The 25905-nt window shown below is 47.9% G+C and overlaps 1 protein-coding gene and 1 long non-coding RNA gene across 2 annotated transcripts in view; both read right to left on the bottom strand.

Annotated features, from left to right (window-relative positions):
- LOC137305261 (collagen alpha-1(V) chain-like) overlaps nt 1–24903 on the bottom strand; it is a 522869-nt gene extending 497966 nt beyond the window's left edge. The window contains exon 1 of the mRNA XM_067974118.1: nt 24410–24903. Coding sequence (XP_067830219.1) covers nt 24410–24524 — 115 coding nt within the window. The 5' untranslated portion in view covers nt 24525–24903. The remainder of the gene's footprint in view (nt 1–24409) is intronic.
- On the bottom strand, nt 17693–20920 carry LOC137304947 (uncharacterized). Its single transcript, XR_010958656.1, has 2 exons — nt 20773–20920; nt 17693–17838 (listed from the first exon to the last, which is right to left on the bottom strand). It is a non-coding gene; the product is annotated as an uncharacterized lncRNA (long non-coding RNA).
- Nucleotides 24904–25905: the final 1002 nt, after the last annotated feature.

Raw genomic sequence — 25905 nt, 5'->3', positions numbered from 1 at the left:
TCTCACGGTGATCTGTTTAACCCCCTGTGTACTGAGACTATCTCACGGTGATCTGTTTAACCCCCTGTGTACTGAGAGTGTCTCACAGTGATCTATTTAACCCCTTGTGTACTGAGAATATCTCACGGTGATCTGTTTAACCCCCTGTGTACTGAGAGTATCTCACGGTGATCTGTTTAACCCCGTGTGTACTGAGAGTATCTCACGGTGATCTGTTTAACCCCGTGTGTACTGAGAGTGTCTCACTGTGATCTGTTAAACCCGCGAAAGCACGATATAAATGCAAGTTGTTGTTGTTGGAATGAGGCCTGCTGAAACAGGCCTCATTGTATGCGCTGTTCACTTGCTCCCTAAGTAAAGCTGATCTGCAGCACTGCTGGTGGGCCTGGACCCCAGGATTATAAAACGGATTAACCTCCGGCCTTTAATAAACTGCTTTTGTTTTCTGTTGTTTCTGATCAACTATTTCCAGTATCACATCTGAAATTACTCAAAAAATGCAGGGTAACAGCCCCAGGCCAGACGGACCACCTGCTGTAATGGCCGACCTGAATCAGCACCGTCACTGGCGTCAACTCCCACCCCCTCCCTCGGGCTGACCACGGTGGGGGTGGTGGGGGGGTGGGATTTGACATCGGCCTTGCAGTTAACCAGCGACCGTTGCTGGACAGCGGGACGGTGTGGGAGGCAGATGAGGAGAAATCGGTGGGGCGGGGCGAGGTAGATTTTCAAGCCGGCCGCCCGGGTGTAAACCCGGCCCTGAATCGAACGCCCGGTTCAGGTCGCCAACTCTGGCCGGGCGTATTCCTGGAGGTTCCATCACACGACCTCCCGCCTCGAACTGCACCGCTCCCCGCAACACTCCCGCCATTGGTCCATCCCCCAGACGAGACGCCTTCCTACGGCCAGAGAGCAGACTCTTTGTTACCCAATTGGATTAATCTCGACTGTTAGTGAAACAGTCTTTTCTTCCCCCCCGCCCCATCTCCGATATGTTTAGAACTAATAAATGAAAACATTAAAAGAAAATGAAAGACAATTTTGTTTAATGCTCCTGATTTTCCTCCCGGGTTTTGCTCAGCTGCGTCCTGCAGATTAACCTTCAATTCCTGCAGCCTCCAGGACAATCCTGTATACAAACGATCTTCATTTCAATGCAGGCGGAGTTCGATAAACGGGACTCTGATCCACAGCTTCAGTTTGACGCCAGGAGTGGCAACCAGGCCTGTATTCACTCGAGTTTGGAAGAACGAGAGGGGATCTCATTGAAACGTATAAAATTCAGACAGGGCTGGACAGACGGGATGCAGGGAGGATGTTTCCCCTGGCTGGGGGGGGGGTCTAGAACGAGGGGTCACAGTCTCAGGATACGGGGTAGGACATTTAGGACTGAGATGAGGAGAAATTTCTTCACTCAGAGGGTGGTGAACCTGTGGAATTCTCTACCACAGAAGGCTGTGGAGGCCGAGTCACTGAATATATTTAAGAAGGAGCTGGATAGATTTCTAGACACAAAAGGCATCAAGGGGTAAGGGGAGAGAGCGGGAATAGAGATAGAGGATCCACCATGATCATATTGAATGGCGGAGCAGGCTCGAAGGGCCGAATGGCCTACTCCTGCTCCTATTTTCTATGTTTCTATGCAATGTTGAAAGATCCCCCCTCCACCCCACTCTCGACTTGGGGTCTGATTCCCTGCCTTCCGGTCACCACCAGTGCTCCACCTACGTGATCGTAGCCATTCGACCACATGTGGCGTCACATCTATTGCCAGTTCCAGGCCTCACCTGATGTCCAGATGCATGCACTTTCCAGTCAGGGTCACCGGGATTGAGATTCGGGCCAGAAATCCACCCCCCCCTTCCCCACCCCCCCAGGCCCGGTCCCAGCAGACGGGATTAACCCTTTCACTCACCTCCTCTTCACTTCCCACAATACTGACAGCTTCGCCCAATGGTACCCAGTTCCACAAAACCCCTTGGTTTTCCTCGTCAACCTTTCAATCTCCAGGATTTCCGGCATCGCCAACTTATTCCTTACTGAACGACTTTCCAATTTCTCCTGGGAATTTCCCCTCACATGACTCCTAGACTCCAAACCCTTCCAACTCATCTCCCTCTCCGTGCTGAACCCCACACTAGTGGCCCTGTTTCCTATTAGGGACGTAGGGACAAGGAAGAGGCCATTCAGCCCTTTGAGCCTGTTCCGCCATTCAATTAGATCATGGCTGATCTGTATCTTAACTCCATCTACCCGCCTTGGTTCGCGTAACCCTTAATACCCTTACCAACAAAAACCTATCAATCTCAGTTTATGAAATTTTCAATTGACCCCCAGCCTCAACAGCTTTTTGGGGGAGAGAGTTCCAGATTTCCACTCCCCTTTGTGTGAAGAAATGCTTCCTGACATCACCCCTGAACGGCCAAGCTCTAATTTTAAGGTTATGCCCCCTTGTTCTGGACTCCCCCCACCAGAGGAAATAGTTTCTCTCTATCAACGCTATCAAATCCTTTAATCATCTTAAACTGCTCATTTAGATCATCCCTCAATCTTCTATACTCGAGGGAATACAAGCCTAGTCTATTCCAACTCACTCTCTCCCAGGGCCTCAGAACTATGAGATTCCTCACCTTTCCTCTGGTCTTTCCTTCGCAGTTCCCAGGATTTTAAAATCCACGCTTATTGTGGTCTATCCATCGCCTCTTGATTTCTCTCTCCCCTCTATCTCTCTCGTTACCCTTGTCGATGTCCTCAACCGTTGGACCTCGACCCTCCTCTTAACTTCACAATAAAAACGCACTCACTGCCCAGCAAGGCCCTGCTGGGAGGCTCCGTTCTCCCGTGTTGTGTCTTCCACACATGTTTCTCCCTTAGAAGATTGTCGGCCCAGACGAGCTGGGATGTGAGGAATTCTCCTTTGACATTCCCTGACTCCGTGCAGAGATAGAGGGCAGGGCAGGGGTCAGAGCTGTCGGGTTATTGGGAGTCCCAGAACTGGATTTAGTTCAAACCCAGGCATCCACACACACGTTCCTCCTCTCCGCCCCACGCTTAGCTCCTCCTGGGAGGCAGATTCTACTTCGATACAGGGCAAAGAGACAAGGAGAGGCCCAGAGAAGAGGCACAGATTTAAATTCTGCAGGGTGGTGACAGGTAAAACATTTTAGCAGAATCCCTGTAATGCACTGTGACAGAATCCCTGTAATGCACTCAAACAGATCCCCCATTACAGATTCCCAGTAACAGATTCCCAGTAATGCCCTGTAACAGATTCCCTGTAACAGATTCCCAGTAACACATTGTAACAGAATCCCTATAACGCACTGTAACAGATTCCCCATAAAGCACTGTAACAGATTTCCCATAAAGCATTATAACAGATTCCATGTAACTTACTGTAACAGATTTCCCATAACGCACTGCAACAGATTTCCCATAACGCACTGTAACAGATTCCTCATAATGCACTGTAACAGATTCCCCATAACTTACTGTAACAGATTCCCCGTAACACACTGTAACAGATTCCCCATAACTTACTGTAACAGATTCCCCGTAACACACTGTAGCAGATTCCCCATAACTTACTGTAACAGATTCCCCGTATTGCACTGTAACAGATTCCCCATATCGTACTGTAACAGATTCCCCGTATTGCACTGTAACAGATTCCCCATAACTTACTGTAACAGATTCCCCGTAACACACTGTAGCAGATTCCCCATAACTTACTGTAACAGATTCCCCATATCGTACTGTAACAGATTCCCCGTATTGCACTGTAGCAGATTCCCCATATCGTACTGTAACAGATTCCCCGTATTGCACTGTAACAGATTCCCCATAACTTACTGTAACAGATTCCCCGTATTGCACTGTAACAGATTCCCCATATCGTACTGTAACAGATTCCCCGTATTGCACTGTAACAGATTCCCCATAACTTACTGTAACAGATTCCCCATATCGTACTGTAACAGATTCCCCGTATTGCACTGTAACAGATTCCCCATATCGTACTGTAACAGATTCCCCGTATTGCACTGTAACAGATTCCCCATAACTTACTGTAACAGATTCCCACGTATCGCACTGTAGCAGATTCCCCATATCGTACTGTAACAGATTCCCCGTATTGCACTGTAACAGATTCCCCATATCGTACTGTAACAGATTCCCCGTATTGCACTGTAACAGATTCCCCATATCGTACTGTAACAGATTCCCCGTATTGCACTGTAACAGATTCCCCATAACTTACTGTAACAGATTCCCCGTAACGCACTGTAACAGATTCCCCGTATTGCACTGTAACAGATTCCCCATATCGTACTGTAACAGATTCCCCATAACTTACTGTAACAGATTCCCCGTAACGCACTGTAACAGATTCCCCGTATTGCACTGTAACAGATTCCCCATATCGTACTGTAACAGATTCCCCATAACTTACTGTAACAGATTCCCCGTAACGTACTGTAACAGATTCCCCACCTATTGGCCAACTGCACCACCCAGTCCCAGAGGTGAAAGGTCAGTGCCTGACCCGCTGTGCCACCCAGTCCCAGAGGTGAAAGGTCAGTGCCTGACCCGCTGTGCCACCCAGTCCCAGAGGTGAAAGGTCAGTGCCTGACCCGCTGTGCCACCCAGGCCCAGAGGTGAAAGGCCAGAGTCTGACCCTGTCCCAGTAGTCAAAGGTCAGTGCCTGGCCTACTGTGCATCCTGTCCTCAGGCAAAGCTGCTTTCAAAGGGAGATTTAGAAAAAAAACAGAGGAAGCATTACAGAACGTGGTGAAACACAGAGACTTGCTACTGAGTGTTACTTGGTTCGCTGAGCTTTGTGTCCAACCCGTTATTCCTGTTCTCGAGATGTAAGCCTCCAGCCAAGCTATTCCAGTACAGCTACAACACTGGCATCTACCCGACAATGTGGAAAATTGCCCAGGTATGTCCTGTCCACAAAAAGCAGGGCCGATCCAATCCGGCCAATTACCGCCCCATCAGTCTACTCTCAATCATCAGCAAAGTGATGGAAGGTGTCGTCGACAGTGCTATCAAGCGGCACTTACTCACCAATAACCTGCTCACCGATGCTCAGTTTGGGTTCCGCCAGGTCCACTCGGCTCCTGACCTCATTATAGCCTTGGTCCAAACATGGACAAAAGAGCTGAATTCCAGAGGTGGGGTGAGAGTGACTGCCCTTAACATCACGGCAGCATTTGACCGAGTGTGACACCAAGGAGCCCTAGTAAAATTGAAGTCAATGGGAATCAGGGAGAAAACTTTCCAGTGGCTGGAGTCATACCTTGCACAAAGGAAGATGGTAGTGGTTGTTGGAGGCCGATCATCTCAGCCCCAGGACATTGCTGCAGGAGTTCCTCAGAGCAGTGTCCTAGGCCCAACCATCTTCAGCTGCTTCATCAATGACCTTCCTTCCATCATAAGGTCAGAAATGGGGATGTTCGCTGATGATTCCACAGTGTTCAGTTCCATTCGCAACCCCTCAAATAATGAAGCAGTCCGAGCCCGCATGCAGCAAGACCTGGACAACATCCAGGCTTGGGCTCATAAGTGGCAAGTAACATTCGCACCAGACAAGTGTCAGGCAATGACCATCTCCAACAAGAGAGAGTCTAACCACCTCCCCTTGACATTCACCGGCATTACCATCGCCGAATCCCCCACCATCAACATCCTGGGGGTCACCATTGACCAGAAGCTTAACTGGACCAGCCACCTAAATACTGTGGCTACAAGAGCAGGTCAGAGGCTGGGTATTCTGCGGAGAGTGACTCACCCCCTGACTCCCCAAAGCATTTCCACCATCTACAAGGCACAAGTCAGGAGTGTGATGGAATACTCTCCACTTGCCTCGATGAGTGCAGCTCCAACAACACTCAAGAAGCTCGACACCATCCAGGACAAAGCAGCCCGCTTGATTGGCACCCCATCCACCACCCGAAACATTCACTCCCTTCACCACCAGCGCACTGTGGCTGCAGTGTGTACCATCCACAGGATGCACTACAGCAACTTGCCAAGGCTTCTTCGACAGCACCTCCCAAACCCACGACCTCTACCACCTAGAAGGACAAGGGCAGCAGGCACATGGGAACAACACCACCTGCACGTGCCCCTCCAAGTCACACACCATCCCGACTTGGAAATATATCGCCGTTCCTTCATCGTCGCTGGGTCAAAATCCTGGAACTCCCTTCCTAACAGCGCTGTGGGAGAACCTTCACCACACGGACTGCAGCGGTTCAAGAAGGCGGCTCACCACCACCTTCTCGAGGGCAATTAGGGATGGGCAATAAATGCCGGCCTCGCCAGCGACGCCCACATCCCATGAACGAATTTTTAAAAAGCGGCCCGATGTTCTGATCTCCTCAGAAGGTACAATTCCGAACCGGGGGATAGTTCCACGGGAATCCAATTGCTCCAGTCACTCACCCGCTGAGCGAATTAATCCAGAGCCCCATCGAGCCTGTTCGTTTGAGAAGGTCCAGTCCAGTTTTGAACTGTGCTCATGGTATTCATCCACCCAATTCCCCCCCCGCCCCTCCCGCGCCAACATTGTTCAGCACCCCTGGGAGATGTGCCAGCCTCAGCGAGGGATGTTTGGCCTCTGCCTGGAGCCAGAGCAGAACGGACAGTCCAGGGCCCGTTTCACAGATCTATTCAAGGACCACAAGGTGGGCTCAATGAAGTCTGTTTGATCTCATCCAGCTCCACCACATCCCGTTACACCATCGCTATTAAATCAGCCCTGTGTCCTGGTCTCAATCTCGCCATCCGGTAACCTGTTCCAGCTGTGGATCAGGCTTTGTGCACAGAAATACTTCCTGATCTCTTGTCCAGGAGCGTGTCCTTCACAGTCTCAAATCTGGCTCTATTTATACTCTGGCCATTCTAAAATAGAGAGGTTAAGGCTGCATTAACCAGGGTGGATAATTCAGGTTCCCACTGTATATATAACAATGTGGTCAGTGGAAATTATACAGCAAAAACTCAGCACAGACACAGAACTGTTCGCAGCCATGAATCACAGGCTGACACCAGTGTGACTGGTGTGAAATATAAAATGCCACAATCAGCCAGCAGGGGTCAGTGGCCTGCTGTTGGAAAAAGACCGAGAGGAGGAAGAGCAGTGCAGAGGGAGCTTTACTCTGTGTCTAACCCTGTACCTGCCCTGGGAGTGTTTGATGGGACAGTGTAGAGGGAGCTTTACTCTGTGTCTAACCCTGTACCTGCCCTGGGAGTGTTTGATGGGACAGTGTAGAGGGAGCTTGACTCTGTGTCTAACCCTGTACCTGCCCTGGGAGTGTTTGATGGGACAGTGTAGAGGGAGCTTTACTCTCTATCTAACCCGTGCTGTACCTGCCCTGGGAGTGTTTGATGGGACAGTGTAGTGGGAGCTTTACTCTGTATCTAACCCGTGCTGTACCTGCCCTGGGAGTGTTTGATGGGACAGTGTAGAGGGAGCTTTACTCTGTATCTAACCCGTGCTGTACCTGCCCTGGGAGTGTTTGATGGGACAGTGTAGAGGGAGCTTTACTCTGTATCTAACCCGAGCTGTACCTGCCCTGGGAGTGTTTGATGGGACAGTGTAGAGGGAGCTTTACTCTGTATCTAACCCGAGCTGTACCTGTCCTGGGAGTGTTTGATGGGACAGTGCAGAGGGAGCTTTACTCTGTATCTAACCCGTGCTGAACCTGCCCTGGGAGTGTTTGATGGGACAGTGTAGTGGGAGCTTTACTCTGTATCTAACCCGTGCTGTACCTGCCCTGGGAGTGTTTGATGGGACAGTGTAGAGGGAGCTTTACTCTGTATCTAACCCTGTACCTGCCCTGGGGGTGTTTGATGGGACAGTGTAGAGGGAGCTTTACTCTGTATCTAACCCGTGCTGTACCTGCCCTGGGAGTGTTTGATGGGACAGTGTAGAGGGAGCTTTACTCTGTATCTAACCCGAGCTGTACCTGCCCTGGGAGTGTGTGATGGGACAGTGTAGAGGGAGCTTTACTCTGTATCTAACCCGAGCTGTACCTGCCCTGGGAGTGTTTGATGGGACAGTGTAGAGGGAGCTTTACTCTGTATCTAACCCGTGCTCTACCTGCCCTGGGAGTGTTTGATGGGACAGTGTAGAGGGAGCTTTACTCTGTATCTAACCCGTGCTCTACCTGCCCTGGGAGTGTTTGATGGGACAGTGTGGAGGGAGCTTTACTGTGTATCTAACCCGTGCTCTACCTGCCCTGGGAGCGTTTGATGGGACAGTGTAGAGGGAGCTTTACTCTGTATCTAACCCGTGCTCTACCTGCCCTGGGAGTGTTTGATGGGACAGTGTAGAGCGAGCTTTACTCTGTATCTAACCCGTGCTGTACCTGTCCGGGGAGAGTTTGATGGGACAGTGTGGAGGGAGCTTTACTCTGTATCTAACCCATGCTGTACCTGCCCTGGAGTGTTTGATGGGACAGTGTAGAGGGAGCTTTACTCTGTATCTAACCCGTGCTGTACCTGCCCTGGGAGTGTTTGATGGGACAGTGTAGAGGGAGCTTTACTCTGTATCTAACCCGTGCTGTACCTGCCCTGGAGTGTTTGATGGGACAGTGTAGAGGGAGCTTTAATCATATTATCATAGTATGCTACTGAGGTACTGCACAGGAGGAGGCTATTCGGCCCATCGTGCCTGTGCCAGCTCCTTGAAAGAGCTGTTCAATTAGTCCCACTCCCCTGCTCTTTCCCCATAGCCCTGTATTTTTTTTCCCTTAATGTATTTATCTAATTCCCTTTTGAAAGTTACTCTTGAATCTGCTTCCACCGCCCTTTCAGGCAGTGAATTCCAGATCATCACAACTCGCTGGGTAAAAAAATGTTTCCTCATGTCGCCTCTGGCTCTTTTGCCGATCGCCTTAAATCTGTGTCCTCTGGTCACCGACCCTTCCACCACTGGAAACAGTTTCTCCTTATTTACTCTCTCAAAACACTTCATGATTTTGAACACCTCGATCAAATCTTCCCTTTAACCTTCTATGCTCTAAGGAGAACAACCCCAGCTTCTCCAGTCTCTCCACATAACTGAAGTCCCTCATCCCTGGTACCATTCTAGTAAATCTCCTCTGCACCCTCTCCAAGGCCTTGACATCCTTCCTAAAGTGTGGTGCTCAGAATTGAACACAATACTCCAACTGAGGCCTAACCAGTGTTTGATAAAGGTTTAGCATAACTTCCTTGCTTTTGTACTCTATGCCTCTATTAGTAAAGCCCAGGAGACCAATTGCTTTTTTAACAGCCTTCTCAACTTGTCCTGTCACCTTCAAAGATTTGTGTACAAACACCCCCAGGTCTCTCAGTTCCTGCACTCCCTTTAAAATTGTACCATTTAGTTTATATTGCCTCTCCTCATTCTTCCTACCAAAATGTATCACTTCACACTTCTCTGTGTTAAATTTCATCTGCTACGTGTCTGTCCATTTCACCAGTCTGTCTATGTCCTCCTGAAGTCAGCTTCTATCCTCCACATTGTTTACTACATTTCCGAGTTTCGTGTCATCTCCAAACTTTCAAAGTATACCCTATATACCAAGTCCAGGTCAATAATATATGTCAAAAAGAGCAGTGGTCCTAATACTGAGCCCAGGAAGACACCACTGTATACTTCCCTGCAGTCTGAAAAACAATCGTATCTAACCCGTGCTGTACCTGCTGTGGGAGTGTTTGATGGGACAGTGTAGATGGAGCTTTACTCTGTATCTAACCCGGGCTGTACCTGCCCTGGGAGTGTTTGATGGGACAGTGTAGATGGAGCTTTACTCTGTATCTAACCCGGGCTGTACCTGCCCTGGGAGTGTTTGATGGGACAGTGTAGAGGGAGCTTTACTCTGTATCTAACCCGTGCTGTACCTGCCCTGGGAGTGTTTGATGGGACAGTGTAGAGGGAGCTTTACTCTGTATCTAACCCATGCTGTACCTGCCCTGGGAATGTTTGATGGGACAGTGTAGAGGGAGCTTTACTCTGTATCTAACCCGTGCTGTACCTGCCCTGGGAGTGTTTGATGGGACAGTGTAGAGGGAGCTTTACTCTGTATCTAACCCGTGCTGTACCTGCCCTGGGAGTGTTTGATGGGACAGTGTAGAGGGAGCTTTACTCTGTATCTAACCCGTGCTGTACCTGCCCTGGGAGTGTTTGATGGGACAGTGTAGAGGGAGCTTTACTCTGTATCTAACCCGTGCTGTACCTGCCCTGGGAGTGTTTGATGGGACAGTGTAGAGGGAGCTTTACTCTGTATCTAATGCGTGCTGTACCTGCCCTGGGAGTGTTTGATGGGTCAGTGTAGAGGGAGCTTCACTCTGTATCTAACCCGTGCTGTACCTGCCCTGGGAGTGTTTGATGGGTCAGTGTAGAGGGAGCTTTACTCTGTATCTAACCCGTGCTATACCTGCCCTGGGAGTGTTTGATGGGTCAGTGTAGAGGGAGCTTTACTCTGTATCTAACCCGTGCTGTACCTGCCCTGGGAGTGTTTGATGGGACAGTGTAGAGGGAGCTTTACTCTGTATCTAATGCGTGCTGTACCTGCCCTGGGAGTGTTTGATGGGTCAGTGTAGAGGGAGCTTTACTCTGTATCTAACCCGTGCTGTACCTGCCCTGGGAGTGTTTGATGGGTCAGTGTAGAGGGAGCTTTACTCTGTATCTAACCCGTGCTATACCTGCCCTGGGAGTGTTTGATGGGTCAGTGTAGAGGGAGCTTTACTCTGTATCTAACCCGTGCTATACCTGCCCTGCGAGTGTTTGATGGGACAGTGTAGAGGGAGCTTTACTCTGTATCTAACCCTGTACCTGTCCTGGGAGTGTTTGATGGGACAGTGTAGAGGGAGCTTTACTCTGTATCTAACCCGTGCTGTACCTGCCCTGCGAGTGTTTGATGGGACAGTGTAGAGGGAGCTTTACTCTGTATCTAACCCTGTACCTGTCCTGGGAGTGTTTGATGGGACAGTGTAGAGGGAGCTTTACTCTGTATCTAACCCGTGCTGTACCTGTCCTGGGAGTGTTTGATGGGACAGTGTAGAGGGATCTGTTGAACCTTATTTTAGAAACCTGCAGTCAGCAGAATCTGTGCCACTCCATGTGAAGAGAGGTATTTAAATGTGGGCCATTGCAGTAACACATGAACACTCTCCTCCTCAACCCCTCTCCTCCCCGGAATATCCCCCCAAACACTCCCATTTCACAAAGTAAAAAAACAGGCCTTTATGTTTGAATGAAGCATCCATTTGTCAATTGAACTGGGATTTTTTTTTCCCGTTTAAATAAACTTTTGTTCCCTGTAAAATTAACGTGGAATTCTCTGGCAGGAGCCAGGGAATGCAGGAGACTGCCAGGTGTGGAATGGGAAGCCGGAGGGGGAAGAGGGATTTTCACTCTCTCTGTAGTTGGTGAAATGAAACTCGGCTTTATACCTGAGGAGTGAAGGCAGCAATTCAGTCCCCACCCCACCCCAGGCCAACAGTAGCTGTGTCAGAGATGCTTCCCATTGCAGACTACACGCAGCCCCTCTGTAGGCGGCCACCGGTGTTTGCAATGGGAGGGGTGGGGGTGGAAGGAACGCTGGATTTTCAAAGCCCCCCATTCTCTGGCAGTCGGCTGCAGACAGCAGGACTTCCTGTTGACTGCCGAGAGGTTAGATCATGGCTGCTGGAGAGAGTCTGAGCTGCAGAAAGCTGGCTCCCGTTCACCTCTAACCGCTCCCTCTAGGTCGCTCAGCACACAGTACTACCTTTATACAGAGTGCCAAGCAGCCGGGGTCCCCCGAGAGCTCGACAGAAACAGCCTTTAAACAGGCAGGGCCGGGGGGGAGGGGGGGGGGGGGCTGGGGGCGGGGCAAAGGAATGAAACCGGAGCCGAAAGTGGGACTGAACTGAAGGGAAGAATTGGAGAGAGAGGAGAGGAGAGTGATCACAGTAAAATGGAATGGGGGTAGAGAAAGAGAACGGAGATGGAGAGAGGAAGAGACAGGGAGAGAGAGAAACGCAGAGACACACACGGATATAAAGAGGTGTTTCTATAAATATAAGCAGAGAGGGACACACATATATATATAAGGAGGTGGTTATATAAATATAAATAAAGAGACACACACACACAGATAGGCAGAGACACCTATATATATGTGGACACACATATGGAGGAACGGGAGGTTATAAACAGAGAAGGAATCACACCAGACACAGATAGACAGAGACACGCAGATTTTAAGAGGTGGATATATGAATATAAATAGAGAGAGACACACACACACACACACACACACACACACATATATAGAGAAAGGGGTGGTTATAGAAATATAAACAGAAGGAGAGAGAGACACACCCAGATAGAGAGAGAGACACACATATAAAGAGGTGGTTATACAGAGATACACACACACAAATAGGCACACACACACACACACATATATAAAGGGATTGTTATATAAATAGAAACACAGAGACACACGTATGGAGAAAGAAGTGGTTATATAAATATAAACAGAGAGGGAGACACACCAGACACACACACACACAGATAGAGACACATAGATATAGAGAAAGAGGTGGATATATAAACATAAATAGAGAGAGAGAGAAATAGACAGAGACACACATATAGAGAGAGAAAGGGATGGTTATACAAATATAAACAGAGAGAGACACACAGATACATAGATACACACATATATAAATATAAACAGAGAGGGAGACACACCAGACACACACACACACAGATAGAGACACATAGATATAGAGAAAGAGGTGGATATATAAACATAAATAGAGAGAGAGAGAAATAGACAGAGACACACATATAGAGAGAGAAAGGGATGGTTATACAAATATAAACAGAGAGAGAGACACAGATAGACAGATACACACATATATAAATATAAACAGAGAGGGAGACACACAGATAGACAGATACACACATATATAAATATAAACAGAGAGGGAGACACACCAGACACACACAGGCACATACGCAGACACACACATGCAGACACACACATGCAGACACACACATGCAGACACATACACAGACACACACACACACATCGACACACACGTAGACACACACAAATATAAAGAGGTGGATATATAAATATAAACAGAGACAAACACACACCAAACACAGACACACACATATGTAGAGAAAATGTTGGTTATTTCAATATAAATAGAAGGAGAGAGAGACACACATAGAGAGCGAGAAAGAGCTGGATATAAAAATATAAACATACACACACAGATAGACACAGTCACACGGATGTAGACCCCGAGATGCACACAGACAAGCATCAAGAGAGAGAAAATCAGACACTCACAGAGACACAGAAATGGAGAGAGAGAAAGAGAGCCATAGAGATTCATATAGATATGAAGGGAGAAAGATACATACAGAAAGACTGGGAGACAATGCCAGAGGATGAAAGCCATCCTCTGACACACACACACACACACACACACACAGAAAGACACAAGATGGGCCGAAGGGCCTCTATCCGTGCTGTATAACTCTATGACTCTAAGATAAATCTAAGGAAAGACTTACATAGAGAATTGCATATATCGAGACAGGGGCTGAAACTGGTCTCGGGCTGAAGCACAAAACGTGTGCCAGTGAATCAGCAGCCCGTTAAGCATTCCACCCGATATTTCTTTTCCAGACTTCAGTAGGAGAAAAGGATCGGGTGGCGTGTAAAGTGAGAGGCCAATTCTCTATCGCCGGAGGAGAATTTCAATGCCAAAGAGTGCGAAAAACACACTTAGAGAAAGAGAAGAGATGAAAGGAGGGAGAAAGAGAGCGAGAGAGAGGAATGTCCACATGGGAGACTGGATTAGACAAAGCAAAAATGTAGAAGAGAACAAATGAAAGCTGAGGGACAGAACGACAGAAATAAAGAGCAAAAGTGAGAGAATAAGTTGAGGGTATAATGGAAAGAAAGATTTAAAACACTGTGTGCTTGAGTAAAGTAATCAGGAAATAAACAGCCTTACCCAAAGCCTGAATGAACAGAAAAGGATTGTGTTTATAAGATTTCTAAAGTTGAGGCCTAGAGATCAGAAACACTAGAAGTTTGGCCTTTTACAGATATTTTTAGAAACTGTTTAAAATATGGTGCAAATCAAACACTATTGTTAATTATTTGGTATATTTTGCTTCTGTGTAATCATATATTTGTAAATAAAAACGGGTAATAATTTTAGCCTGAAAACACTCCTGCACCGCAGCTCTGCACTAGAGTGTCAGCCTAGATCAAGTCCTTGGAGTGGGACCCACAACCTTCTGACTCAGAGGCCAGAGTGCTACCAACTGAGCCACAGCTGACACTTGTGTACCCTCCTGTAAGTCACACAAGTACCAATTATTAATGGGTTAACTGGACAGCTGGCATATCTAACCTGCGCGTTTGAAGGGGACCTCAATATTAACCAAGCGCCACAATTACTAATAAAAGCACAAGATGGCCACGAAATGATGGGAACTGGCCAGCGGGAGTGTCTACGTGTGCATCAAGGCATAAATAACTACAGCAAGTATCTATAGAAATGTGATGCAACTATCAGTCTTCTATATCATTAAAATTCTTCCTTCTCGCACACCCCTGAAAGGCATCACATGTCACAGCCCAAGATATCGTGATTGGCTCAAACAATCGCTACCTGTTAACCTAACCGTGCTGATTGGCTCAGATATTGAATTGACTAAACGCAGACCAATCAATATTCTTGCACAGATGGGCAGAGCATCCAATCAATAACAAGCAAACCCCTACAACATCAACCAATCAAGTCAGTGAAAAATGTGTGTTCAGAATGCTTTTTTGGCAGCCATGTTGTTTTTGGGCTATCAATTATATACCTCAAAATTGTAATTGCAGATGTAGTAAACCTGGGGAAAAAAATGAATTTTCCAAGAACTAACCATTAAAATTTAGCCATCAACCTACCGATTTTATTTTAGAAATTCCTGTAACAACTTCCTTCAGTGCTGGCCTGTCCCTTTCTCGAATGCCTGGCCTGGAGTTCCACCAGTTTCCCAGTCTTTGGCGTGTACATCTTGGCTTTTCTGCTGCTATTTCCCAGGCTGCGAACATGCTCCATTTCAGATTAGAGCTTTTTCTTTTTATTCATGGCAAAATCATAGTCCCTGGCAAAATCTCACCCTGTAGTGTTACAATATATTATACGCATGGTATATATCTATGCATAATACATTATAATTCTTCTGTCTGGCACACACATCTTGCAAACATCAATTTTACTTCCATATTTTGATATTTTGTGATAGGTCCAATGTAGTTACAACAGCTTTTATTTGTTTGTACTGAAAACTTGAAAAACATTGTTGACATTAACAGGTAGCAACTTCTTAAAGGACTGTATTGTTTTTCAAGTTTAGTGGGAAGTTCTGAATAAAATTCTTGAACTTAAAATGCTTTACCAGGATATTCTGCTTAAATACATTGAGTACTGCTTCAAGAGATTTGGTCGCATAACCAGAAATGGAAATAATTTTTAAAATGACACTGTAGCTGAATATATTTCTGGGTTTTCACTATAAAACACACCCTAAACAGCTGGAAAATAAACAGCTGTTCTGTTATATTACATGCAGTTATTTGTTTATCCACATGAAGTACGTAAGGAAATCACAGTTTTGTTTTATTTTTTAGGAACTAGTTTGAACTTGATTCACGTCTCTGGGGAGATCTCTTACAAACTTCTTTCTGAATTCTTTCCATTCCTCGTATGAGCCCTCACACATTATGACAACATAACTGCTGTCTTTACCATAATGTATGGAAGATCTGCTAGTGCATGAATAAAGTTGGGAGTTTGTGCAGCCCAACTTAATTTATTTACTTTTGAAATCTCAATTTCTGAAACAGACAAATAAATAAATAGATGGATAAAGGCAGGCCTCAAGATCTCCTAGCAAAGTGGGATTAAGCTGGATAGCTCTTTTTCAGCTGGTACAGGCACAATGGGCTGAATGGCCTCCTTCTGTGCCGTAAATTTCGATGATTCTATGAATATTAATATCGCTTTAATACCTATAGTTATAATACCTATAATAATATTAATATTAAATAAAAATATTAATACTCATATTAATTCCCATGGTAAAATGAATTTAATACCCATATCTGCACATACTAATATGTACATTAATATTAATACCCACAGTTGTACTCGCTGTAATATTAATCCTCATTAGTATTAATAGTAATCCCATTGTCAAACTAAGATTCAAGTTGACCTCCCTGTGACATTCAGGGAATGAGTGAGGTGCTAAACGTTGCTTTGACAAATCTAAAAACCACGTTCAGTGAGGAGCTTCAGATTTTTATCCATTGGTTTATTGACCCAGACTCATGGAGGAAATGAGAAGGACCAACTCAAGAGAAGATTCTAGAAGTAGCCCCTAAGATGCGAAATGGGCTAGATTGGAACCACGTCACACATTATGACCTATGGTTGGTTGAGGGCAGAGGGCAATCAGGGGTCATATCACAATAGTGTGTTTAATTGAAATGATCCCATGGGTTAACCAATTGGACAGACACTGACCATTTTTCCTTTCCTTCCATGACCCTAGAGATGGAACATTCCAGTGCAGCAGGACAACTGTTCCCTATCAGTTTCTGCCTTCCCTTCCTGAGTTGGCACACTCCAGCTCAGCTGGTTAGTCCTTCAGGGGGGCTGAGCACAGTTACCTTCCACTCAGTGTAGGAGAATATTTACTCCAGATAACCAGCCAGACATCCCACCCGGTCACACCCACATCCAACCAGGAATCCTATTAAGCCACCCATTCAGACAGTTATCCACCTCACCATTCCAACCAGCAACTTCATCAATTACCCCATCAAGCCACCTTGCCATTCCACCAACCCAACAAGTGCTCCATCAGATACCCCACTCATCAGGCTCCACAACTGTATAGCCAACATACCCATTAGCCCAGCCAATTGACCAACCAGTCCATTTGAACAGCCACCATATTAACTAGCACACCCAACTGATCGAACTAGAATGCTAAACAGCCAACCAACCTACTACCCCACACCAACTGCCAAGTCAAACAACTGACCAGCCCCCCTACCCAAACTGATTAGCCCACACAATTCTGGCAACCAACCACCCTATCGACAAGTCCATCAAATCACCCAGCCCACCCCACTGACTCTCTCCACCCCACTGACTCTCTCCACCCCACTGATCCATCAAATCATCCACCCCACTGACTCTCTCCACCCCACTGATCCACCCCACTGACTCTCTCCACCCCACTGATCCATCAAATCACCCACCCCACTGACTCTCTCCACCCCATCGATCCACCCCAATCACCCAGCCCACCCCACTGACTCTCTCCACCCCACTGATCCACCCCACCCCACTGACTCTCTCCACCCCACTGATCCATCAAATCAGCCACCCCACTGACTCTCTCCACCCCACTGATCCACCCCAATCACCCAGCCCACCCCACTGACTCTCTCCACCCCACTGATCCACCCCAATCACCCAGCCCACCTCATCAAACAATCCAACCCACCAATTTTCAACAAATCCCCCATGTGGTACATCGATTGACAGGCAGTCATTAACACAGCAGAGGATAAAAGACACATTTATACAAAGACACAGTGAGTGTATGGAACAAGTGTTTATTTACAGTACACCCTGTGACATGTACGGATTACAATGTCCCTTTAAATCTTCTATAAATGAACCTTCTCGAGCTACATGCTGGACTCTTCACCTTAGCTCCTACGAAAAGTTTTCCTCAGAAATTTCCTGCAAAAGATCACAATTCAAACTTGATGCAACCTCTTTCAGTATCTGAGTCCTTAGAGTTCTTGCTATCTGGCACACTGCACGCTTATTTTGCAAGTATGTAATATGATTGAGAAGCCGTTCCCTCTATTTGCCTGTGAAGATTATGGGTTGGTCAGTGGAGGCCTCTTTACGTCGGTCTGGGATTATCGGGTTGACCATCTGCATTCAGGTCTGGCGTGGGTTAAAAATAGGCCCATCTCTCGCTGCGAGTTAATCAAGCACTTTATGTCTATTTGGGCAGACCGCGTGATGTGTTTGGAACCACTCTCCAAAAGCCGGGTTAGAAACAAAGTCAATTATTGGCACCTCTAGGTCAAAGGACATGTTTCTCTTACTCTGAATTTAAAGCACATTCCTTAGTGCAGTCTCAGACTGGTATCGCAGCCAAACTCAGATCTTATGTCCAAAAGGTGAGCTTTTTTGTTCTCTCTCCCCCTCTTTGAGTTTGCAATGTAAGCTCTCACTCCAGTGTTAGGTCTGTGCCCCAGTCCTGGACTCCAGAAGCGTCCGGTCTTAAGTTTGCACAGTGCAGAATAGCTCAACACAACCTCAAGCAAGGGAGGAAACCAGATCTGTGTTCAGCTCCCAAACTACAATCGAGTTCACACTCTCCTGAGTCACCCAGGGCACCTACTGAACCGTCAGCAACAGTCAATTGGGATCTGGGCCAAACTTTCTCCACACACTCCATTCATTCATCACACCACATAACGACTTATTCTCCCATTAAGCCTCGAATATCTGGTCTTTCCACTCCTCTCTCTATTGTTTCTGCGTTTATTAAGTCACATCTCCCTCCCCGCCTTCACGATCCGCCATTCATAATTGGGATTCCAGCCGGTATTCGTTATTTTAGCTGTGACAAATCGCTCGGTCGCTTCTTCGAATTCACTCCACCCTACATCCAATGAATTGGCCATCAGTTCCATTTTCGCACCGGTGTTCTTGCGGTTACAAGTGTGACTGGATCCCGGTCACTGCCACCAGAGTCCAGGAAACAAATCATAAAACGCAGCGACTGGGAACGACGTTGAGAAGCGGTGGGCGCACTCGGACTGCGGCCAAAGCCCCTTTGGAGAGGTCAGGACAGTGCGCCCACCAGTGCGGCTCAATCCGGGAAAAGCCCCCGTTTCTCTGCCCATCTCCTGATGTCTCAGCTCAATCCAGGAACTAGCTACACCGAGTTAGGAGAAATAAGCAAAGGCATAGATGGTTGGGGGGAGAGAGAGAGAGAGAGATAGCAGAACCTCCAGATCGGAATCAGGTTCAATGGAGAGTGGGCCATTCTGCGAGCTGGTAACTTTGGAAAGCGTCCCATCCAAAATTGCACTTAAATTTGCTTAGACGTGCGAATTTCCCAATCTATTGGCCCGGTAGAGTTGAATGATTCGAATTCCCTCCAGAACCATCCGCCATGTAGGTAAACAGGCCTACTGAGGGAGGTTAATCCTCAGTCAGCCCCCCTCCCACACACTTTGACCGTGGGTTCGGGCCCTGTCCCTGACGGGTGGTGGGAGGGTGTAATCCTAGAGCGCTGGACTTCAGCTCGCTATCCATAACTCTGAGGAGAGAAAAAAGTTCGCGTGGAAAGTTGGGGGGCTCACTTTAACCGGGACCCTGTGTGAACAATAACCGACCCCTGTCCCACTCTGTACTGGTCACCTGGTCAAAAGGACATGCAAAGAAAAATTGATGGACTTCAGGCAGGAGTTGGGCACCTGGGCCGGTTGGGGGTAACATCAATGGATTGAACACCTCCGAGTGTTGTGCCACGTTTACACCCGGGCTGTTGCTTTCCTTAAAAGCCCTTTCAACCACACAGTCTGAAACGCGTCCCCTGTGCCTTGCCTTCCCCCCCCCCCCCCCCCTCCTCTCCCTCTCTCCTCGACCGCAAAAACTGCATCCTGACTGGCTCCATTTATCCTCGCTTCCTGGCCAATCGGGGGCTGGTCGAACACATTGGACAAGAGTTCCTTTCATTGGCGGTGCAATATCAGAGCCCCTGTCTGCCTGGGGAGCTCGGTAATGAAAGGCGAGAGAGGGTTGGGGATTGGGGGGAGGAGGAGGAGGGGGGGAGAGAAAGAGGGGGCTGGGGGGGGGGCTCGATAGCACTCTATCCTTTGATAGAATACCCCCCACACACATACACAAAAAATATCCACATCTGTTCACACAAGTATTAAAATATTGAAGTATAAGATACAGTACTCCGCCAGTATGAGCTGTGTTTATAGTGCTGTACTCTGAGTGTTGTGGTCGCCAAGTATTCCGTGCTAATGAAGCTTTGGGCAATATCATTCTTGCTCCTCAACAAAATTGTCCTCAGAGTCCCAATAGAAACGAAGTCGTCAGCAAGAGGTCCAGTGGCATCTCATTAAATGGAATCCAACTTCACCCCACGTCTTTTACCTGAGGCCATCGAATGAGAAGCCTCACCCAAGGCAAAAGGCGATGCCTTCACGGTGGAGTCCCCTGTCTTATCTCATTCCACCTTGCCCCGTTAATCCAACTGGACGAGTCAATCCACCATCTCACGCCGCTCCCCAGCAGAAGAATCTTCTAACCCCCCACTCCTCCTCCTTCTTAGGATTCCCCAGCCTTGCTCCCGGCCCTATTGCCAAAACCTCTCAAGCTCCGTGGACCCCCCGGTGCTGTTTGTGGGGGAACAAGGTTGAGCTGGTGGGAGAAGGAATTCGCGGCCCGTGGCCGGAGAAGGTCCCAGCAGCGAAGCGTTGGAGCCCATGAATAGCCGGTAGCGGAGTTTCCCCCCGCTTCTGCAACAAAACAGGGGAGCCAAATCCCACCCCCTCCCCATCAAATTCCCCAGCCCTTCCAACTATAACTGTGACAATACCACTGCAAGTCCGCGAGCAGTCGGCGCTACCTCCTTACCTGTAAAATAGACACCAAGAGCCCACTCTAAGACAGTGGACTCAACCCACTAACGTAATTCATTGCCCCAGATTCTTTCTTAGAAACCTTGCTTTCCCCCACCCCCCACTTTGCTGGCAAGGGTGGGTGGGGGGGTCATAGATTGTAGATAATTGACAGCCAAGGCCGGTAGGGGGCAGCTGGAGTCTGATTCCCCCCTCCCCCGGGCCACCTCCCTGCATCTGATGCTAATGATTAACCATCTCCTAGATCCGTTCATATTAACATCTCCCAGTTGGCAAAACGGAAAACAAAACAACGCTAGATTGCCCGGAATGGGGAGGAGTCCAGGATCCTGCAACGTTTCCAAGTTTGCTGTAAAAGGTGAGGGGTTAGTAGAAAAAGTTTGGCAGGGTTGGCAAACGCAGAGCCCATGTTCGTTACTCGGTTCCTGATCATTGGTCTTGAGACGCCAACACATCAGTGCGGGTACAGTGCTACTTGTTCCGCTAGTTACTCCCAGCTTCATTCTGGATCTCGGAAAGGCAGATCACTGGAGGCGAGCGATTAAAATATTGCAACACATATAACAAAAAAAAAACCCACCACAACCTTGGCATCTCTGCCCGTTCCCAGACTGGGCAGTGACCAGCCCCGAGACGGGCCAAAATCTTGCCAGCTCTGGAGATGCCATCTGTCTTCATCGAAAACTTGCAATAGGAGGCCATTCGGCATTTCTACACACAAAGGGTGGTAGAAGTTTGGAACTCTCTTCCGCAAACGGCAATTGATGCTAGCTCAATTGCTAAATTTAAATCTGAGGTAGATAGCTTTTTGGCAACCAAAGGGTATTAAGGGATATGGGCCAAAGGCAGGTCTATGGAGTTAGATCAAAGATCAGCCATGATCTTATCAAATGGCGGAGCAGGTTGGAGGGGCCGAATGGCCTACTCCTGTTCCTATATTCCATCGTGCCGGTGCCCGGCTCTTTGAAAGTTTACTATTGAAATCAGCTTCCACCGCCCTTTCAGGTTTAAGTCACACTTTGAGGCATGACTTCAAAGCCCTATTACCGGATTGTAGTTCATTAAAATCTGGCTGTCCTTAAAACGCCCGTTGGCACCGGGCTGCCGGGGGGTGGTGGGGGGGTTTTCAGCGCTCACACGTTGTTTGCTGTCACACACTCACGAAAAACACAGCCCGGCTGCTAAAAGAGCAGAGGAATGCAGTTGGAATTTCTCTCGTGCACACAACGACTGGCTTGTGAGAACTGAGGCAAATATCCAGGCTGGGAGTGAGAGAGAGGGAGGGAGGGAGGGAGGGGAGTAGTTCGATTAGAAAATCTGGATTCATATTTTTTGGAATGCAGTTTTCTTTAAAAGTGCGAGAAATGTTTGTCGAACTCAGGAGAATCCGATAGGACTTTCATCCCAACATTGTACCTGCATTGAAAGGGCCAGTGTACACAGGGTGGGATATCTGCAGACTGGGAGAGGAGGGTCTGTGGGAAACGATGTGGCTTTTTATCAGAACACCATTCAAAGGTGGTTTCGCAAATGATTCTTTTTCCACATTTCCCACGTGACACTCGGCACACTAATGGTTAATGAGAATTCATCATAGCCGTGATCTGCTGAGGGAGGGAGGGGGTTATTGAACGGCCTCTGTATAATGTATGGGATGGTTGAGTACATTTGCTGTGCGTTCTCCTCACGCTCCTGGGAGTCTGGGTTGAGAGCGGACTGCCACGTTTTTCAGGCAGGACCACTTGTCTATTTCTAACACGGATTATTCAGAGTGATAATCAGAGGCCAACCGCAATTTAAAAATACACAGGATGGGAGGAATGCGCTTTATTTTAAAATGCAGCAATATTTCAAAGAAAAAAGCCTTTGGCAGTTCATGTTCACCAACTGGATTCATTTCAACTGATAGGCACTGGGGTGCGACTGGCCTGTCACCCCGCGCCTTTGCCCCGACACAACCCATACATTACGTGTCGACCCGTTTCAAAGACTTGGATTGTGTCCGGTGGTCTAATAGGATCAGGAATGTTGACGTTCAGTCAATAATTGAACAGCCCCGTTCCCCGAAACGCCTCTTGATGGTGAAAGGATGCAAATATTGACATCTGTCACTCCAGCGACCCTTGACACCCTCAGTGCCCGGAGAGAGGCTGTTGGCCAGGATTAAAGTCAACAAAGGCTTGACCCATATCTACCACGCACACTGGCAAAGAGCCCCTGACAGTGGACCAGTCAATTACCAGTTGGCTCAATGGCCAACAATGGTGAACCATTCAACAATAGATATCAAGACAACTGTGTGTGTGTGTGTGTGTGAGAGAGAGAGAGAGAGAGACTACAAAGAGGTCAATGAGAGATTGAGAAAGAGCCTTGGTTAAAAAGGAAAGAACCAAAGGAGTGTGGGAGACCCCGAACACAATGGTCCATTATAGGGTCCCCTTTAGTCATTCTGTCACAACCTGTTGACAAATTGGGTGACTAACCCATCCTTATCTGGCAGAACACCCTCTCGATGGGTGCATTAGGTGGACGCCGGCGAGGGTTGTTGGAGACCAGATCTGGCCCCCAGCGAGCTGAGACCATGGCTCTGACATTGGTCAGACTGCATTGGGTGGTCAACCGCGACCAGAAAGGATGCCAGTCTCTGACGGTACAGTGTAATTGTCTTAAATATCACGATATCGCACAACAATTGTGTCACCCCCCCCACTTCGAAACATTACCCGGAATAAAGCATCCGAGTAATGCCAAACTCAGATAACCTGGATCAGCCAGGATATTGAGATAAAACACAATGCGGTTACAATGCTTTTGACTTAATCACGGTCACACAGTTATATTGCAATGGAGTGACTACAGAATGAGTCGCGCTGGTTTCAGCAAAGTGCAGAGGTGAGGGATACCGGCTTGAGAAGGGGTGGAGCTCTATCTGAGACCAACAGATGGCGTCGCTCACCCTCTCACCCTCTCTCCCTCTCTCCCCCCTTCAGTATGTGATCAGAGCCCGCCTGGAACCGCATTCCCCAACCCTGCTGGAGAAAAGGTATCGTTGGCAGAAGCCTCGACCAGCTGGTCCTCCTGTTCCACAACCTCCCACTTATACAAGTCCCATTCAGAGAGAGAGAGAGAGCGAGAGGGGCTTTGACAGACAGCCCTGCTCTGATTGACATCTTCACAGGAAACAATCCTCCATTCCGCAGCAGATTTCGCTCTGGCTCAAATACATTTCGAATCGCCGTTCACCCATGAAAATCAGATGAAGTTCACATTTTTTAAAAATAAAAAAAACAGTTCTTGCAGCAGAACTTTTGCAAACTTTGCAACCTGCATTATGACTCCTGATCCGATCATTTTAGCAACACAGTACACAACTACACAGAGATAGAAATGAGAGACTTGTTCCCACAATGAGCTTCCTTTAACTCAACTTTTTAGCAGTGCCCTACAGTGCAATCTTTATTCAACTGTCTCCCCCCGCCCTCCCTCACTCCCCACCAACACTCCACTGGACTATCCCGTGGATATAGTCCAGTGGAGAACGATCCACACAGTTCGACCAGTCAGCAATAATAATACGCGATTTCAAATTAATCACGTTTAAAAATCAAAAAAAGTTAAAGCACTTTTCTTACCTGCCCGGACTCCCGACGATTGCCACAGGACTAATGTCAAAGTTAAAATAGATAAACTCGTGTCCCACGTCCAGCGTTTTCTTTTCCTTCGGGAAGGCGAGCTCTGCAAATCCATGGTCTTTGGTTCCCACCAGTAAAAAGGGTCACTTTTACTGGAGGGTGGCGTCCAAAAAAAGGTCGGGGGAGGAGGAGGAGGAGGAAGAGAGAGAGGGAGGGGGGGTGTAAGAAAGCTTCAGCAAGGAAGAAAGTTCTGAGTGTGTTTTTTTTTGGAAGCCCCCACTGTGTCCAGTCTATAGCTCCATGTATTGGATTGGAATGGTTTCTCTGTCTGTCTGTGTCTGGTGCTGCTGTGGGGCAGAGGAGGGCTGCCTTTTTGCCTTAAGTTACCGGTGCTTTTTGTGTGTGTGTGTGTGTGTGTGCCCTGTCTCGGCTCAGATGGGAGTGATGTGCACTGAATGAACCATGCCTCCTTCTGCTCCGGGTCCGCCACTCACTCGAATGACCCACTGGCGCAACTCACAACTTTCCCCAACTCCGCTCCGTCGCTCCGCTCCGGCCAATCGCAAGCCGGCCCCTGGCTCAAACTTTTGCGCCAATCGCCTCGCCTCCACTACCTGCGCTGCCGCCGCCTTTGCCCATTGGCTGAGGGGCGGCGACTGGGAGGAGCCCCCGGCGGCCAAGGGGGCGGGCTTCCACGACGTCAGGGCGGAGTCCCGACCAATGCGGTGGCTCGGGGAGGTGAGCCTTGCACACGGGCGGCGGCAACTTCAAACAGTGAAAGTAACACAAGGGTCGAAACGAAACAGACAGGGTCCCGGGTACAAATAGACAGACCGACACACAATCCACATAGACACAGACAGACCGACACACAATCCACATATACACAGAAAGACCGACACACAATCCACATATACACAGACAGACCGACACACAATCCACATAGACACAGACAGACCGACACACAATCCACGTATACACAGACAGAACGACTCAAAAACCACATAGACACAGACAGACCGACACACAATCCACATATACACAGACAGACCGACACACAATCCACATACACACAGACAGACTGACACACAATCCACATGTACACAGACAGACACACACACAAACCACATATGCACAGACAGGCCGACACACAATCCACATATACACAGACAGACCGACACACAATCCGCATATACACAGACAGACCGACACACAATTCAGATATACACAGAAAGACCGACACACAATCCACATATACACAGACAGACATACACACAATCCACATATATACAGACAGACCGACACACAATCCACATATACACAGACAGACCGACACACAATCCACATATACACAGACAGACTGACACACAATCCACATATACACAGACAGACACACACACAAACCACATATGCACAGACAGGCCGACACACAATCCACATATACACAGACAGACCAACACACAATGCACATATACACAGATAGATCGACACACAAT

Source organism: Heptranchias perlo, chromosome 39 (genome assembly GCF_035084215.1).
Source record: "Heptranchias perlo isolate sHepPer1 chromosome 39, sHepPer1.hap1, whole genome shotgun sequence".
NCBI classification, from domain to species: Eukaryota; Metazoa; Chordata; class Chondrichthyes; order Hexanchiformes; family Hexanchidae; genus Heptranchias; species Heptranchias perlo.
Note: the sequence above shows the minus strand (reverse complement) of the source record. Positions and strands in the feature narration are given on the sequence as shown.